We start from the raw sequence: 18058 nt of genomic DNA, 5'->3' as shown, positions 1-18058 counted from the left end.
TCAGACCCCAGAGCTGTACACTGACAAGTCTGTTACATTAAGTTGGTCACCGAAGAAATCCAGGAGCTGAAAGATCACACCGTTGGTCCACCCAAAGCCCTCCTGTAAAGGAAACATCAGAAACATCAGGCCAAGCAACCGGACTCACCTCCCCTTAGGGATGCCAGCCTCCAGGTGGGACCTGGGGATCCCCTGGAATTACAGCTTATCTCCAGACTATAGAGATCTGTTCCCCTGGAGAAAATGGCTGTTTTGTAGGGTGTAGTCTATGGCAATGCACCCCACTGAGGTCCTTATCCTCCCTAGGCTCCACCCCCAAATCTCCAGGAGTTTCCCAACCTGGATCTTGCAATTTTACCCCAGCTTCAGAGGAAGGAACGCTACCTGAAACAAGCTTTGAGGCCCATAACTCCCTACCCACCTCTCAACCCAGCATGGGGGTGGGAGTGGAAAGCCTCCATGATGTTTTTTGGGGGACAGAGAAAATGGCCTCACCTGTACTTCATACTCGCCCCCAGAGCCTGGTTTCCCATCTCCTTCTACATCATACTGGAGGAAGAGAGAAAGAGTTAATGAGGAGGGGTTGTTCAACAACAGATCAAGGGCCCCCACGAAGGGGGCTTTTGCCCAGACAAAACATGGGAGTGTGGCACAAGAACTACAACAGACATCCTAAGAAGGAGGCAACTTTTCTTCCCTACTGGCTACTGAACTTATACTCTTCTTTGAAAAACCACTGCAAGACTAACAGATTCCCCTGAAAAAGCCTCTTGGGAGAAACACATAAGGAATTTTTATCTTGGCCTTATTTTTTTATCCCTCTCCTCCCCCATTCCCCAAAGCTTTCTCAGGAGCCAAGCATCCTTATTTGGCTTCATTTATTTAGTCTTTGGAAAACAAAGTTAAGCAAGAGATGTCCAGTACATGTGGCAACATGTGTCTGGAGAAGACAAGACTTCATCTTGAGAGTTAACCAAGAGTGAATGTATCCTGTGTGTTCCAACAGTTTTCCTGAGCCAGCTAGGAAGCCTTGCCTTGAACTGATGGAGAAAGGTCAAAATCTCTCTTCTGCCTGCACAGCCATCCAATATTGTGGGGGTATTTATCCATATCCATGAATGGAGAAGTACTGTGGTCAGTAACTATTCTATGTCTTGTATGTCATACAACTATGTCAAGTTTACCCTTGTGCATATTGAACCCTGGGACTCACAGACAAATCTCTGGGACACACACACACTCACATACACACACACACACACAGTGCGGGTTTCAAGGGGTAGGAAGAAGTTCAGCAGTGCGGGCATTACCTTTTCAAACATGGTGTGGTACTTCTCATAGACAGCCAGGTTGGTTCTCACCCAGTTCTGTGCTAAGGTAAAAGCCAGGTCACGGGCCTGAGGAGATGAGGACTTGGCTAGACCTAGTGAGTGTGAAGAAGGAGTGTCAGTGAGAATTCCAGCCATACATAGGAAGGGAACACCCATCCTTTCCATGTGTAGGGCTGGCAGCTCCAGGTTGGGAAATTGCTTGAGATTTTTGGGGTAGAGTCTAAGGAGGGTGGGGGTTGGGGAGGGGAGAAACTTCAATGCCATATAGTCCAATTGCCAAAGCGGCCATTTTCTGCAGGTGAACTGATCTCTATCGGCTGGAGATCAGTTGTAATAGCAGGAGATCGCCAGCTAATACCTGGAGGTTGGCAACCTTAATTATTAGTAGCTTATCCCTGAATACCTGTAGGCTAGCAACCCTATCCATGTGAGGAGCCTCTATAAGTATAAGAAAAAGCTACAGCTCAGCAGTTGGGGGCAAGGAAGGAAGGTGTGCAGGAAGGGAAATCCCCCTCTCCGGGCTCTATTTGCCGGGGGACGTCTCCTCCACTTAAGGAGTACTTCCTTCAGAACTGATACAGGTCAAGTTAAGGTTGCCACAGACGGGGTAGCACCATCGGGCCATTTTGCAGCAAGTCCTCACCTGCAATCACCATGTACTGGAGGGGAGCCCAAGCGTTCGGGAGGTCCCACTGTTCCCCCGTACGAGCCAGCGACGTGGGTATCCCGTTGGTATAAGACAGCGCAGAGCTCTCCTGTGGGCACACAGAGTGGTGTGAAATGCGAAGAGACCATTAAGAATTCTAGCAGTACAGCCAAAAAGGGGGTAAGGAGAGGAATCACTCACCCGTCTAAAGGGGAAGCTGACGTAAGTGTGATCAGCATCCCAAGAGACACCCACCCTGTGGACCCTCTGCAGGTTGGGGGAGTCAGCGAAAGCAGTCAGCGAAAAAGGCCAGGTGTCATAAGAACATAAGAAAAGCCCTGCTGGATCAGACCAAGGCCCATCAAGTCCAGCAGTCTGTTCACACAGGGGCCAACCAGGTGCCTCTTGGAAGCCCCGAAACAACTCAACTGCAGTAGCACCATCCTGCCTGTGTTTCACAGGCAGCACCTAATATATTCGGCATGTTCCTCTGATCCTGGAGAGAATAGGGATGCATCATGACTAGTATCAATTTTTATAGTAGCCATGAATACTCCTCTCTTCCATGAACATGTCCACTCCCCTCTTAAAGCCTTCCAAGTTGGCAGCCATCACCACATCCTGGGGCAGGGAGTTCCACAATTTAAGTAGGCGTTGTGTGAAGAAATATTTCCTTTTATCACTTTTGAATCACCCTCCAGCTTCAGCAGATGACCCCGCGTTCTGATATTATGAGAGAGGGAGAAAAGCTTCTGTCGGGGGCAAGGGTTGCTTACCTCCAGGTAGCGAAGGGCCCTTTCGGCAGTAGCTGGTTCCACGCTACACTCTGCCCAAAGAGGGATGAGGTTGGATGGGTAAAAGGCCCGGTTGTGCCTTTGCCGGGCGAGGTTGTAGTCCAACCAGACCCCAGCATTATCGTCCCAGAGGACAGCCTGGACTGCAGCCGCTCGGTACTCATGAGCTGCCTGGAACCAGTTGGCTTTCTCGCTGTTCCCTTGAGAGGAGACATGATTATTTTATGAAGCTCCTAAGACCTCTAACGCCAGGGGTTACTAACATTTCCCCTTTTTGAAAGGTACATCTGAGTAATGAAAAATATACTGAGTTACTAAGGTCTCGTGACCGTAGGCAGTTCATGAGAGGGAGGGTATCTTGACCATCTTCTGGGCATGGACTAGGAGTCATTGGGTGTGTGTGGGAGAGGTAGTTGTGAATTTCCTGCATTGTGCAGGGGGTTGGACTAGATGACCCTGGTGGTCCCTTCCAACTCTATGATTCTAAGATACTTCTTCCCCTCGGGGGGCAGGGGATGGACATGTTATCAAGTCTGTCTTGGAAACAGAATGTGGATGAGGAAGAGCTCCTGAAATGGACCTATCACATTAATACATGAAGCTGCCTTATGCTGAGTCAGAAAGAAATACATACCACAGCAAGTATGGCTACAGCTTAATAATGAGACAAAAGTCAGTGTCTAATGCAAGTTAGTGGAGTTCAGTTCTTTTTGTTTGGTTGTTACGCTGAGTCAGACCATCAGTCCATCAAAGTCAGTATTGTCTACTCAGACTGGCAACGACTCTCCAGGGTTTCAGGCAGAGGTCTTTCATATCATCTGCCACCTGACCCTTTAGCTGGAGATGCTGGGGATTGAACCTGGGACCTTCTGCATGCCAAGCAGATGCTGTATCAGCTAAGGAGCCCAGTGGGGAAAAATAAAAGCTGAGAGAAGATTTTTTTTGGTAATCTTTTTCTGGGTCTTCTAGGGGAATGCACGAGCTACTCTACAGCAGCTGACAAGCTACCAGTAGCTCAAAAACTACCTTTTGAAGACCCCCAGCTCGAGGCATTGTTGGGGGGAAAAATAGAACAGGTCCTGTCTGTAGGTTCCCAATGACCATTTAGACAGATGATGCTCTAGATGTGATGGTTCTTTAGTTTAGTTTGCTACCCCAGATTCAGGGGGTTACCGCACTTGTATTCACAGCGATGTATTAAAAGTTTGAAAATGTTATAAAAAATACTGTTCGCACTTTCTGTGTATTCCCACCAATGTATTAAGAGTTTGAAAACGTTATAAAAAATACTGTTCACACTTTGTTTGGCCCCTTTAACTGTGAAGACGTCTTCCAACCATTTATAAGCCGTGGTATCCAAAAACCCTTTTAAAGCGATGTTTTTTATAAGATTTTCAAACTCTTAATACATCGCTGGGAATACAAAGTGCAGTAACCTTCATCGCTTTAAAAGGGTTTTTGGATACCACGGCTTATAAATGGTTGGAAGACGTCTTCACAGCTAAAGGGGCTAAACAAAGTGCGAACAGTATTTTTTTATAACGTTTTCAAACTCTTAATACATCAGTGGTAATACACAGAAAGTGCGAACAGTATTTTTTATAACATTTTCAAACTCTTAATACATCACTGGGAATACAAGTGCGGTAACCCCCTCAGATAGGCCTGTCAACTCCATCCCATTCACCAGAGTTCATCTCTGGGTAGCTTTGATCAGAGAAACGGGTTGCTAGTAATCAGAAAGAGGCACCAACAGCTCACTTGCTTTTAGGCCATCTTCTGGGGATGAAGTATGGGTCAGTGGGGGTGTGGAGGGAAGGTAGTTGTGAATTTCCTGCATCGTGCAGGGGGTTGGACTAGATGACCCTGGTGGTCCCTTCAACTCTATGATTCTAGGCAGAGCACACAGACTCCGGCCCTGACCCGGTTAGCCCAGGCTAGCCCAATGTCCTAAAATCTTGGAAGCTAAGCAAGGCCAGCCCTGGTTAGTACTTGGATGGGAGACCACCAAGGAAGTCCAGGGTTGCTAAGCAGAGGCAAGCAATGGCAAGCCACCTCCATTTGTCTCTTGCCTTGAAAACCCTGTGGAGTCGCCACAAGTCGGCTGTGACTTTATGGCCCTTCCCACCACACACAGACTCCTCACCTAGAGCCTTGTAAAAGGAGGCCAGCACCTGCTCGACTCTGCAAAGGATGGCGTTCAAATCAACAGGTACCACCACAGTGGTGTGGGTGTCTTTCCGGGTGGCTGGCAGGGGAGGCGGCCCTGGGAGGAACCAGCGTGATGAGAAATCCCAGCCAGACTCAGCTGCACTCTTCAGCTCTGCCCAAAGATTCTGCTGGGCTTCTACATGAAAAATCAGGAAGGGAGGGGAAGAGTTGAAGGAGGGTAGGATGAGGAAACCCTTCAGCATCCCCAAACAGAGCCCAGATTTTAGCTCGTCCCTTCCCCGGCAAACAAATGTAAGCAGTGCCCGCCCATGCCAGGGTATGGTAAATACATAGTAAATCACTTGGCGCTTGTTGGCAGGGAGAAGGGCATAATCGAGGGGGTTGCAGCAACTTCCCTACGAGGAATTGGGTGCGTCTAAGTTTAAACTTAGGGATTGGCACAGAAAGGATTTATGAAATTATGCCTGGTGGGGACAGCAAGAACAAGAGATGGATTGACTCTATAAAGGAAGCCACAGCCCTCAATTTGCAAGATCTGAGCAAGGCTGTTAAGGATAGGACACTTTGGAGGACATTGATTCATAGGGTTGCCATGAGTTGGAAACGCCTTGACGGCACTTAACATACACGTATTTTATTTATCTTATTTATATGCCGCTTTTCTCCTAGAAGGCATGACTCAAAGCGGCTTACAAACTTTAAAGTCAGAAACAATATAGGATCATCACTCAAAATATTGCAACAAGACATTCATTGCTCACTGACCGATTGTTCCAGAACTCAAAAACTGGGTGGGGGGGGGGGAATACTATACCAGCAAAAGACACTTAAAAACACAAAAAATAGAAAAGGTGGGCCAATCTGTGTGCCAAAGTGGTAGTAACCTCTCTATTCTCAGTTCTAGGTGGCAGGTCTTTATACCATCTATACCATCAGCTACCTTCATCCAGTCCTTCTGCCAGTTCCACATCTGTGCTGTAGGATTCTGGTCTGAGGAATGAGAAAATACAGAAGAACGTGGTTCTTATCAGCAAGGACGTGGAACCAGCAGCTGGGATCAGCACCGGCTTGGAGAACGGCACAGGGTTGTCAAACGGCCGCGAGAGCAATTTCCCCCACACACACCTCACCTGGGCTCCCCTACTCGGACGTTGTAGCGATTCAAGAGGTACTCCTTGCCTGCAATAGTGACGTTGACAGCTCGCTGCTCCTGCCAAAACCGGTACTCGGCTTCTAGAAGATGGATGTTGTCTCTGGAAAAGGGCATGGGTGTTTGCTATGAATCATGGCTGTTGGCAGCATGTGCCACAGTAGAGAATGCCCCTGAAGATATGGGTGGCGTTTGGAGGCACAGAATTCCCATCTGTGTACATAGGCTTGATAATTAGACAAGCTCAGGGAGCAGATGGGGGAGCAGGGCCCACCTTCTCCTTAGCTACCATTTCATCCTTGTCCCAAACCTTCCCCATCCAGGAACCAGAGGATAGGGTTGCCAGGTCCCTCTTTGCCACCGGCAGGAGGTTTTTGGGGTTGAGCCTGAGGAGGGCGGGGTTCGGGGAGGGGAGAGACTTCAATGCCATAGAGTCCAATTGCCAAAGCAGTTCTCCAGGGGATCTGATCTCTATCGGCTGGAGATCAGTTGTAATAGCGGGAGATCTCCAGCCACCACCTGGAGGTTGGCAACCCTTCCAGAGGATCTAGTGTTCCTTCTTCTCCCCACCCCTCTCCCCCAGCATCTTTAAGCACTCTACAGCAAGTCCCACACGCTCAATAGGTTTCCTGAACTCTTGTGAGATTGTACAAGTTCAGGAAACCTATTAAGCATGTGTGGCTTACCATGCTGTGTTTACAGAGGCCTGAGGAAATCCTTGCACTATAAACAAATTGAGCAGGCAGGCCCACCTCTTGAGGTTGCCAGGTCCCTCTTTGCCACCAGCGGGAGGTTTTGGGGGGTGGAGCCTGAGGAGGGCGGGTTTTGGGGAGGGGAGGGACCTTAATGCCAGAGTCCAATGGTCAAAGTGGCCATTTTCTCCAGGTGAACTGATCTCTATCGGCTGGAGATCAGTTGTAGCTGCAGATCTCCAGCTAGTACCTGGAGGTTGGCAACCCTACCCACCTCTGAGACCCTCCCACTCACTCCAGTTTGCAAGTGAGGGCCTCATATCTTCTTTAAAGCTTGGGCTGCCAACTCAGTTTTGGGAAATTCCAAGAGATTTGGGAAAGGAGCCTGGAGAGGGCAGGATTTGGGAGGGGAGGGAACTCAGCAGGGTATAAAGTCATAGGTCATTTATGCAGAGGAAAATTGTGTCTAGTTTGCTGCACAGTTTTCTGTTCCGAATTCTCAAACATCATATGCATGAGGGCTCCCCCAGCCCAATTCCAGGAGTACCTTGTGATTAATTAGGCATCCCCAGTGAATCACGGAGCTTCTGAGTCCCTCCCCCTGAAAACGCAACCTTGTTGCACTTTACATGGAGCTCTTAAAGGGACTGAGTGTGCTTTTGCTGGGTATTCCTCCCTACCTTTCTTCAATAGCTCCCTGCCGGGAGCTGCCTTCCCACCTTTGCAGCCTTCTTCAGTGTCTTCCTGCACATTTCATGAAGGTTTAACTCCCTCTTTTATGCTTTGCTTTGAAGAAAGGGGTTGGATGGGAGGGACAGAGACGTGGGAGGGAGAAGCCAAAATGGACGTGGGGAGAGGAACCCAAAGTTAAGAGCTATGCATGGAAATGGGTGGGGGGATTTGTGTTGCTCTTGCCTCAAAGTAGTATTTAAATTCGTTCTAAAACAGGATCCTAGAACTGCAGGGGAAGAACGAGGCCAGAGTGAAGTCACGCCTGAAGGTCGGTAAAATCATGAATAATGCACAGGAAGCCTCGAAGCTGTCCAGCAGGGACTGCGAGCTAAATACCCCTGCATAAATGGCCATAGAGTCCGCACTCCAGAGTAGCCATTTTCTCCAGGGCTACTGTAGTTTGATCAGCTGTAATTCCAGGAGCTCTCCAGGCCCCACCTGGAGGTTGGAAACTGTATTTAAAGCTCCTCAGGCTTGTTTGCCTTTTCACAGAGAAAGGGAGAACCAGGTCCGTTGTTACCTCAGAAAGGCCGTGTCATTGGTGTGCTTCAAGTAACTCTCCACCATGAGGGTGAGGAAGGGCGGCTGGCTCCGTCGCTCATAATAGATGCGGCCTCCATTGGGGATGTGCCCAAATCTGTTACCAAGAACAAAGGACAGGTTCTGTGGGTTACATGGGGGCCTCACGTAGGGTTGCCAGCTCCAGGTTGGGAAATACCTGGAGATTTTGGGGGCGGAGCCTGAAGAGGGCAGGGTTTGGAGAGGGGAAGGACTTCAATGTCATAATGTCCAATTGCCAAAGCAGCCATTTTCTCCAGGTGAACTGATCTCTATTGGCTGGAGAGCAGTTGTAATAGCGGGAGATCACCAGCCACCACCTGGATATGGTTGCCAACCTCCAGGTACTAGCTGGAGATCTCCCGCTATTACAACTGCTCTCCAGCCGATAGAGATCTGTTCACATGGAGAAAATGGCTGCTTTGGCAATTGGACTCGTCCCTCCCCAAACCATGCCCTCCTCAGTCTCCACCCCAAAAACCTTCCACCAGTGGTGAAGAGGGACCTGGCAACCCTACACCTGGAGGTTGGCAACCCTAGCCACACGTCTGAGCATGGCACTGTTTGGGACAGGCCCTCCCACAATGCAGGTCCAAAAATCTCTGCTTGGACATTTCTTCCTCTCCACCCCCTCCAAGACATCAAGAAAAATATACCCCCCCTCATCCTTCCCCAGATGTCTCTTACTTGTCCACAAGGTAAAGGAAGTTCTGGATCATGCCCCGGGCTGTGGCCACCATGTCAGACAGCAGAAGGCCCTCAATCACCCAGAAGGAATCCCTGTAGGAAGAGGCAGGGCCTGAACCACTCACCATCCCACCACAAAAGTTCTCCAGGGTTTATGTAGAGGTCTTTCACATCACCCACTGCCTGGGCCTTTTAATGGGAGATGCTGGGGGTTGAAAATGGGTCCTTCTGCATGCCAAGCTGATGCTCTGCCACTGAGCCACAGCCAAAGAAGCTTCTGGGCATGCCACACACCTCTTCCATCCTGCCCCAGCCTCCCCCGCCAAGCTATACATGCTCCTTACCAGTAATAGTACTCAATGAACCGACCCCCCGGCACTATCAGTGGGTTTGGCACATACATCAGAGAGTAACATTCGGGGCTGTTTTTTACCTCTGCTGAAATCTGAAATGTAAAATGGCGTATTTATTTACATGTATAATCCACCTTTCTTTCTTGGAACTCAAGATGGTATACATAGAGTTCCCATACATGCGGAAATTGCTGCCACTCCAGAATCCTTTTGCATTGCTGAAGAATGCCTTTTCTACCATCACTAGTAAGCAGAATTAAAATCACAGTTCCAAGTGGCACTTAATATAGCGTTATATTTCCCCATTCAAATATGGCAATGCGCCCTGCTACCATTTGGAAGTGTCCCAGTCATGCAAAGGTGATGTTTTTCCATGCAACTATCCCCTTTAAATCTTCCATCTTCCCTCTTTGTTGCATCACTGACCTTCTGCTTCTCAACTTAATTATTTCCTGCTCACTAGCATTTGCTGCAGCAGTCCCTAGTCAGCCCTTAATCAGTTCTTGTTTGGAAATCCTTTTCTCTTTGCAGCCAAAATCATGGCTTGTTTCCTTCCTTCCTTCCTTCCTTCCTTCCTTCCTTCCTTCCTTCCTTCCTTCCTTCCTTCCTTCCTTCCTTCCTTGTAACGGCAATTATGAAGGAAGGTGGCATGGTATAGCCCAATCTCATCAGCTCTCAGAACCTAAGCAGGGTCGTAACTTGGATGGGAGACCAACAAAGAAAATTCTGCAGAGGAAGTTACAGCTCTTACATATGTATGTAACAGTGCAATTATGAAATTACAGTCATGAAAAATAAAGAGGAAAGCCATAGGTGGTACCCCACCACCACCATCCTCCATAAGAATTGGTTAATTCAAGTGATTAATTAATAGGGTTGCCAGGTCCCTCTTCACCACCAGTGGGAGGTTTTGGGGCAGAGCCTGAGGAGGGCAGGGTTTGGGGAAGGAAGTAGGGTTGCCAACCTCCAGGTACTAGCTGGAGATCTCCTGCTGTTACAACTGATCTCCAGTTGATAGAGATCAGTTCACCTGGAGAAAATGGCTGCTTTGGCATTTTGACTCTGTGGCATTGAAGTCCCTCTCCTCCCCAAACCCCGCCCTCCTCAGGCTCTGCCCCAAAAACCTCCTGCCGGTGGCGAAGAGGGACCTGGCAACCCTAGAGGGAAGAGACTTCAATGCCATAGAGTCCAATTGCCAAAGCAGCCATTTTCTCCAGGGGATCTGATCTCTATAAGCTGGAGATCAGTTGTAGTAGCAGCAGATCTCCAGCTACTACCTGGTGGTTGGCAACCCGATTAATTAAGCTGAGACGCAGAGACAGCAATGAGGGAAAGGACAACATTTAAAGGGACATTAGTAGATCTTGGAAGGTTTAATAGCACTTTGCTAGTTCCCACATTGAAGCTTCAATTATGCATTAAAACTGCTGCATTCTATGCCTCCACGTGATCCCCTCACCCATTACTGCCTCTCCAACGGGCACAAGTAGCCCACAGTTCTGGTTCTTCAGAATTACCTTCCTTCCCAGCTGCTTCCACTTTGCATTCAGTTCCAGGGCCCAAGACCGCAGCTTCAGATCTGAAATCCTGTTGAGGAGCTGTGGGCTAAAAAGGGATCAGAGAGAAGAAGAGTCAGGGACTTGGATTCAACAAGCCCAGGAGAAAGGAGGTTTAACCTTTTCCCTTGTGCCATTTCCTGGCCTCAAATGCCCCATCCCCAAGCTACCATTTTCCCGGGGGGGGGGGGGACAACATGCAGGTTGCCTCTACATTTTCCACAAGTAAATAAAAAATGTACCTTGTAAAAAAGAGCAAGAGTCTAGTAGCACCTTAAAGACTAACAGAATTTCTGGCAGCAATGTTGTTAGTCTTTAAGGTGCTACTGGACTCTTGGTGTTTTCTACTGCTACAGACAGACTAACACGGCTACCCACTGTGATCCATCAAAGTGTACCTTGGTGAGAGCTAGGAGGTTGGGAAAGGGTTTAAATTCCCTATCCAAGTTGACCCATGAAATGCTTGTAGGGTTGCCAATCTCCTGGGATTACAACTGACCTCCAGGCAACAGAGATCAGTTCGCCTGGAACAAATGGCGACTTTAGAAGAGAGACTATGGCATTATATTCAAGTCTCTCCTCTCCCCAAACCCCGCCCTCCTCAGGCTCTACCTTCAAAACCTCCAGGTATTTTCCAACCTAGAACTGGCAACCCTAAATGCTTGGGAGGTGCATTCAATATCAATTTTTAGGAAGTGGGTAGGGCCAGGTAGGGCTTTTGCCTAGCAAAGCTTCTGGTTGACTATTGGAGATTTGACTGGCTGGGCAGATTGTGTTTAAATGTTGCTTTGGCAGCAGCTTCCCCTGCACAGTACAAGGATCTGCACTGTGTTACTGAAGATAAGCTGTGACACTCATTTTATGGCTGGCTTCACCTCCTGCAGCAGCCATTTCGTGACAACCATTTTGTTGTTGTGCCCGCAGGCTGAAAAAGGCAGGGGACCCCTGCCCTAGCCACTATATCATGCTGGCTTAGATATAGGTCTATAGTTCTATTGGGATGAGAAGTATAGATGAGGTCAAGGCTGAGAAGGCTGAGATTGAAACTATACCTGCCTGTCCAGTCTGGAGGCTCCCAGGGCTCAAACTCCTGCCCAGGGGGAGAAAAGTAGGACTCCACAAACTCTGCCAGCTGCTGCTTGGACAGGGCCCTGCCAGATGTTGTATTCACCAGCTGCTGAAAGCGTTCCAGGACAACCTCTAGGGGAGAAAAAAGGAAAGAGTTGCCAGAACTCGAATGAGGCGCAATTCTGCCAATACTGAGATGACAAAATTGTGTGTTGGGGGGAGCAATCGGTCCCATGCATGGCTAGTGCCTGGATCGCCCATCAGGGACCCAGTTTGCACCACCAACAGCTATCTGGTTCAAAACCGTGCATTTGTTCACAAGGCATAAACGATCTGTTGCCCCAGAAGGTCGGACTAGAACCAATGGGTTGAAATTAAATCAAAAGAGTTTCCATCTAGACATTAGGAAGAATTTTCTAACAGTTAGAGCGGTTTCCCAGTGGAACAGGCTTCCTCGGGAGGGGGTGGGCTCTCCTTCCCTGGTGGTTTTTAAGAAGAGGTTAGATGGCCATCTGTCAGCAATGCTGATTCTATGACCTTAGGCAGATCATGAGAGGGAGGGCACCTTGGCCATCTTCTGGTCATTGGGTGTGTGTGGGGGGGAGGTAGTTGTGAATTTCTGCATTGTGCAGGGGGTTGGACTAGAGGACCCTGGTGGTCCCTTACAACTCTATGATTCTATGATCAGCAAACTATGTCCACCAGGAGGCATTGGCCTTGATGTCTAAATGGCACCTCCATGTTCAGAGGCAGTCTACCTTTGAATTCAAGGGGAGGTCTGTTTGCATTCATATCCTGCTTGCAGGTGTTCCCTGGGGCATCTGGCTGGCTGCTCTGGGAAACCGAATGCTGGGCTTGATAGACCTTTGGTGTGATCCAGCAGGGCTCTTATGTCCTGCCTAGACTGGTTTGATTGTTTGACAAGGCCATGCTACATAGTTAGTCCTGGAAACTTTGGCTTCAATGCAGAAATGGCTTTCTTGTCTTGCCTCAGCAATCAGACGCTAGCCACATCCTTCCACGTCTGTCCGCCTGTTATATAACCTCTGGATTCCAAACAATGCACGTTTTGGTCTTTGGGAGCTCCAGTATAACCTGGCACAGCTGTCGGACATGTTACCAAAACAAGAAATTCTGGTATTCTGTCAGCCACCTAAGACCTTGGAACAACAGCTCCAGCTGAGCTCATTCACCTAAAAATGGGAATAAACCATCTGCAGCGCTGCAGATTGTATTTCTGAGATTTGCACAAGGTGTTTCCAGGAGGGACTTTCAGTCAAGCATATGGGTTCGAAACATAGAAACAAAGAGCTGGAATGGTCCTCAAAGGTCATCTAGTTTCACCCTGCACAACTCGGGAAATTCACAGCTACCTCTTCCCCCCACTCCCCCAGTGACTCCTGCTCTACGCCCAGAGGAAGGCCAAAAAACAAAACAAAAAACCCTCCAGGATCCTTGGCCCATCTGGCCTGGAGGAAAATTCCTTCCTCACTGGGTTATTACTTTTTTTCAGTTTTCCTCCCCTTACTTCTGAGAACAGCTTTGTGTCTCCCAATGGGTACCTTTGTCGGAGTGCTAACTAACTCTTCCCAGCAGTATCTGATGTACCGTGAGAAAAACCAGGTGACTTCTGCATCCTTTCCCACCGTGCAGCATTCCTTCTCTGCGGTCAGCCAGAGGAGGATTTAAAGTAGTTGTTCCGCGAGTTGCCTCGGATGGTGCTTTGTTCTTCGTAAAAATGCAATAATAGCTGTCTCCAATAATAGCTGTCTCCAAGATGCTACTACATATTCACTCTAAAGTAAATCCTGTCCCTCCCTACCTGGCCAATCTCCCAATCTGTTCAACGTATATACAGAACATATCATAAAGAAATCTGGATTAGATTTAGATAAAGTTGGAGTGAAAATTGGCAGAAGGGACATTATCAATTTGAGATAAGCAGATGGCACCACATTACTGACAGGAAAGAGTGAAGACTTGAAACGACTATTGATGAAGGTTAAAGCAGAAAAAGCCCAAGCAGGATTACAGTTGAACATCAAGATGACAAAAAGACCCAACATGAAATGGATTGGCTCAATAAAGGAAGCCATGGCCTTCGGTTGCCATAAGCCAAGGGCCACTTGACGGCACATAGTAGACCCAAATCCTGATCAGCAAAAATGCTGCTTTCCCCTGCCTTTCTCTTTAATTTCCTCCTTGACTCCTCCCATTTTTTGGAAGACCTTTCTTTTAACTCTATTGACCAAACTAGTCCTTATTTAGCAGTTTCATGTTTCTAGCAGATGGAATGTGTGTGTGTTTAATAACCCTTTGCAGCCACAGCAATTCTTACTTATTTTTCCCCTTTTTACACAATCATGCAATCCTCTTCCTTTTCTAGGAACAGAAAATTATGAACTAAGAGTTGATCCAAGAATGCTGACACCTGAGATAGCAAGAAACAACGTATCAAGCCAAGAAGGAGAAGCTACTAGAGGAAAATTTAAAAGGACAGTAGCCCTGTGTCTCCTCAATAGTGCTTCGCCAACCCTTAGCAGGCAAGCTGGCATTGGTAAAAGGTAAAGGTCCCCTGTGTAAGCACCGGGTCATTCCTGACCCATGGGGTGACGTCACATCCTGATGTTTACTAGGCAGACTTTGTTTGCGGGGTGGTTTGCCAGTGCCTTCCCCAGTCATCTTCCCTTTACCCCCAGCAAGCTGGGTACTCATTTGACCGACCTCGGAAGGATGCAAGGCTGAGTCAACCTTGAGCCGGCTACCTGAAACCGACTTCCATCGGGATCGAACTCAGGTTGTGAGCAGAGCTTGGACTGCAGTACTGCAGTTTACCACTCTGCGCCACGGGGCTCTTATGAGGCCGGCATTGGGATTGGGTTTAATTGTTTAAATCATTGCTACAAATTAGGTGGCGTAAAGACTGGGAAAATAACAAAGAACATGCTCAGATGGAAAAGGTTAGAAACAACGTTGAATAGATTCTTTATAAGATCACAATGAATAATGCCCGTTCCAGATTAAACAAGGGGGTTGGAGATCATATGCTCTACTGGCAGGTCTGCAGGGTTCAAAAGGGAGCTCCTTTCTCAGGGTCAAGTCCAGGATGGGCAGCAGCCTGGCTGGGGTGTGGCCATTTACCTGGGTTCCTCCTCAGCGGCATATCCACAAAGTGTTTGTCATCGGTAAAGAGCTTGGCCAACTGGACCTGCCTCAGGAGCTCCCCAGTGCAGTAGATCTTACTAGAAGGAAGCAAACACACATAGTAAGAAATACTCAGCACTAGTAGTATAAGCAATTCTTCAATGAAAGAAGACACAGCAGGGCGTATAATCCAAAGCTGCACAATTGAAAATAGGGTCAGTTTTGTAACAGCCCTATTGTTTGGTGATCTCCCCTATGGTCAGTGTTCTGGTCAACCATCATCATATCAGTGACAGGGTGCCAGTCTGTATTGTTATTATTAGAGGGGCGTGGACATGTTCATGGAGGATCGGGCTATCCATGACTACTAGTCAAAATGAATACTAGTCAAGATGCATACCTATTCTCTTCAGGATCAGAGGAGTATGACTAATATATTGGGTGCTTTGGAACAAAGGCAGGATGCTGCTGCAGTCGTCTTGTTTACAGGCTTCCTTAGAGGCACCTGGTTGGCCACTGTGTGAACAGGCTGCTGGACTCGATGGGCCTTGGTCTGATCCAGCATGGCTTTTCTTATGTTCTTATATTCTAATTACACGTTTTAATACTTATTTATGGATTGTGTTTATATTGTACACTGGCCTGAGTCTGGCCCAGCAGGGAAAGGGTGGGGTATTAATGGAATAAATTAAAAATAAATAAATAAAAGATTGAAGAAGAGTTGGTTTTGATATGTCGACTTTCTCTACCACTTAAGGAAGAATCAATCCGGCTTACAGTCACCTTCCCTTCCCCTCTCCACAACAGACACCCTGTGAGGTAGGTGGGGCTGAGAGAACGTGACTAGCTCAAGGTCACCCAGCAGGCTGCATGTGCAGGAGTGGGGAAACCAATCCAGTTCACCAGGTCAGCATCTGCCACTCATGTGGAGGAGTGGGGAATCAAACCCGGTTCTCCAGATCAGAGTCCACCGCTCCAAACCACCACTCTTAACCACTACACCACGCTGGCTACCCAAGTCCCATCCTTCAGGGTGGTATGTAAATCTATCCCATCCAATATTACCCTCACAACACCCCTGTAAGGTAGACTGAAAGAAAACGGCTGGCTCAGTGTCTCCCAATGAAATTCATGGCAGAATGGTTTCAGATAGGTAGTCGTGTTGGTCGGCAGTAGAGGAGCTAGTTTCAAGTCCAGCAAGATTTTCAGAGCTGTTGAGAGTCTGACAAGGATGTGTTGACTCTTGAACGCATATATGCCAAAACTCTTGTGGGTCTCTGAGATGCTAATGGGCTCACATCATGGCAGAGTAGGGAAATGAACCCACCTCCCAAGCCCTAGTACTGCATGCGAACCCCTATACCACATTGTACAGCATATTCGTTCACTGCACAGTACCATATCCCCCACTGACTTAAAGGCCAAGAATATGCTTGTCCATTTGTTTCAATATTTACTTGTCTGATAATATGACTCACAGTTCGGAACAGACCTTAACCTCAGCAGCCCAAGAAATGCATGGCATCTAGCGTTCATGCGCATCCATTAACATGCCTGTGCACCAGGGGGAAAGATGTACCCACCACTAGCCAATTTACAGAGTTGACTTCTGGAGAGCCCAGGGTGGAGCAGAAATCTGAAAGATGACACAGCCAACAACGGGTTCTAACTATATTTTAACAGGGCATTCCCAAATGACAAAAAAAAGACCAGGATTTTCGAAGAGGAGGAACCAGATTTTAGGGATTGTCCAGGGTAAATGAAGCTCATATATGAGAGGAAACAGGCATCGAAGGCCTGGCTTGGGATATTTGCTAACAGTTGGTGGTTCAGTTCTTCAAGATTAATTAAAGGAAGTACACAAGGTATATAGTCAAGGGGCAGTGAATCTGGGACACTGGGCAAAAGTCAAGGAAGGGGCACATAGGGTTGCCAGCCTCTGGCTATTTAACCCAACCCCCGTTCTTAGAGTGAGGTCTTGAAAAGGATGCAAGCCTCTAGGTGGAACCTGGGGAATACCTGGAGATTTTGGGGGTGCAGTCTGAGGAGGATGGGATTTGGGAAGGGGAGAAACTTCAGTGGGGTATAATGCCATGGAGTCCACCTTCCAAAGCCACCATTTTCTCCCAGTGAACTGTTCTGTCACCTGGAGATCAGTTGTAATAGCAGGGGATCTCCAGCCAGCACCTGGAGGTTGGCAACCCTATGTCAGATCAAAGCCACTAAAAGGAACTCCCATCAGCAGATATCAAAAAGTCTTTACTGATTTTTAGGGCTCCAGGCCAGAATATTAAAACTCATCCACCCTGGTTCCTCATTTGTCTCCATATATTTGATTATCTCCCTTCCTGGATGTAACTCAGGATTTTTAGGGTGAGGTTCACAGAGACGTGTTTATTTTCCTTAGGCAAACAGCTTCCCATTCATGACAACCTGCACCCTTAGCTTGGTGAGCATTGGAGTCTTGGCTGTTATTTCTGAGCCAGCCTCTACAGATCGAGGCCAGCCTAACAACTCAGGGGTAGCAGTGTCATTCATTCACTCACCTGTCACAGGGCGGTGGGAAGCGACCTTCTGCTGCCTGCCGGACTGGTACAGCTATACAGAGGCCCAGGAGCACCCAACGAGGTGGGATCAGCATCGTGGCAGAGGCAAGAAATGGGTGCCCGATCTAGGGAAGTGCTAAGCAGCACATAGATCTCATCCATGCAACGTCCAGGAAGCAAAATCAAGTCTGAGCAGTAGTTTTGAAATGTTTACATTTGAAATGTTTACATAGGGTTTGAAGGTGTGGCCTAGTCACAGGGAATTCTCCCTACCACAGATTCTATGTTGCCCCACCCCAACTAGTCTGGGTATATATTAGGGTTGCCAACCTCCAGGTGGTGGCTGGAGAGCTCCTGGGATTACAACTGATCTCCAGGCGACAGAGATCAGTTCACTGGGAGACAATGGCTCCTTTGGAAAGTGGATTCTATGGCATTATACCCCACTGAAGTCCCTCCCCTCCCTCAACCCCACCCTCCTTAGGCTCCACTCCCAAAATCTCCAGGTATTTCCCAACCCAGAGTTGGCAAGCCTAGTATACTGTAAATGCCTTTCAGGGTTCAATGATCTGATTGTTATAAATTGTAATAAACTGAACTCTACTTCACAAACCTGCACCTGTGAAACA

The 18058-nt window shown here is 48.0% G+C and overlaps 1 protein-coding gene across 1 annotated transcript; it reads right to left on the bottom strand.

Moving 5' to 3' along the window:
* LOC130480823 (trehalase-like) lies at window positions 1-17524 on the bottom strand. The gene is made up of 15 exons (XM_056853447.1): window positions 17430-17524; window positions 14881-14981; window positions 11724-11871; window positions 10633-10720; window positions 9107-9207; window positions 8763-8855; window positions 8038-8154; window positions 6074-6196; window positions 5884-5933; window positions 4918-5118; window positions 2754-2971; window positions 1975-2086; window positions 1311-1423; window positions 496-549; window positions 1-102 (listed from the first exon to the last, which is right to left on the bottom strand). The coding sequence occupies exons 1-15, from the start codon at window positions 17522-17524 to the stop codon at window positions 1-3; spliced, it is 1716 nt and encodes a 571-aa protein (XP_056709425.1).
* Between the last annotated feature and the right edge of the window lie 534 nt (window positions 17525-18058).

Source organism: Euleptes europaea, chromosome 7 (genome assembly GCF_029931775.1).
Source record: "Euleptes europaea isolate rEulEur1 chromosome 7, rEulEur1.hap1, whole genome shotgun sequence".
NCBI lineage: Eukaryota > Metazoa > Chordata > Lepidosauria > Squamata > Sphaerodactylidae > Euleptes > Euleptes europaea.
The sequence above is the reverse complement of the archived record's forward strand: the minus strand, read 5'-3'. Positions and strand labels throughout refer to the sequence as shown.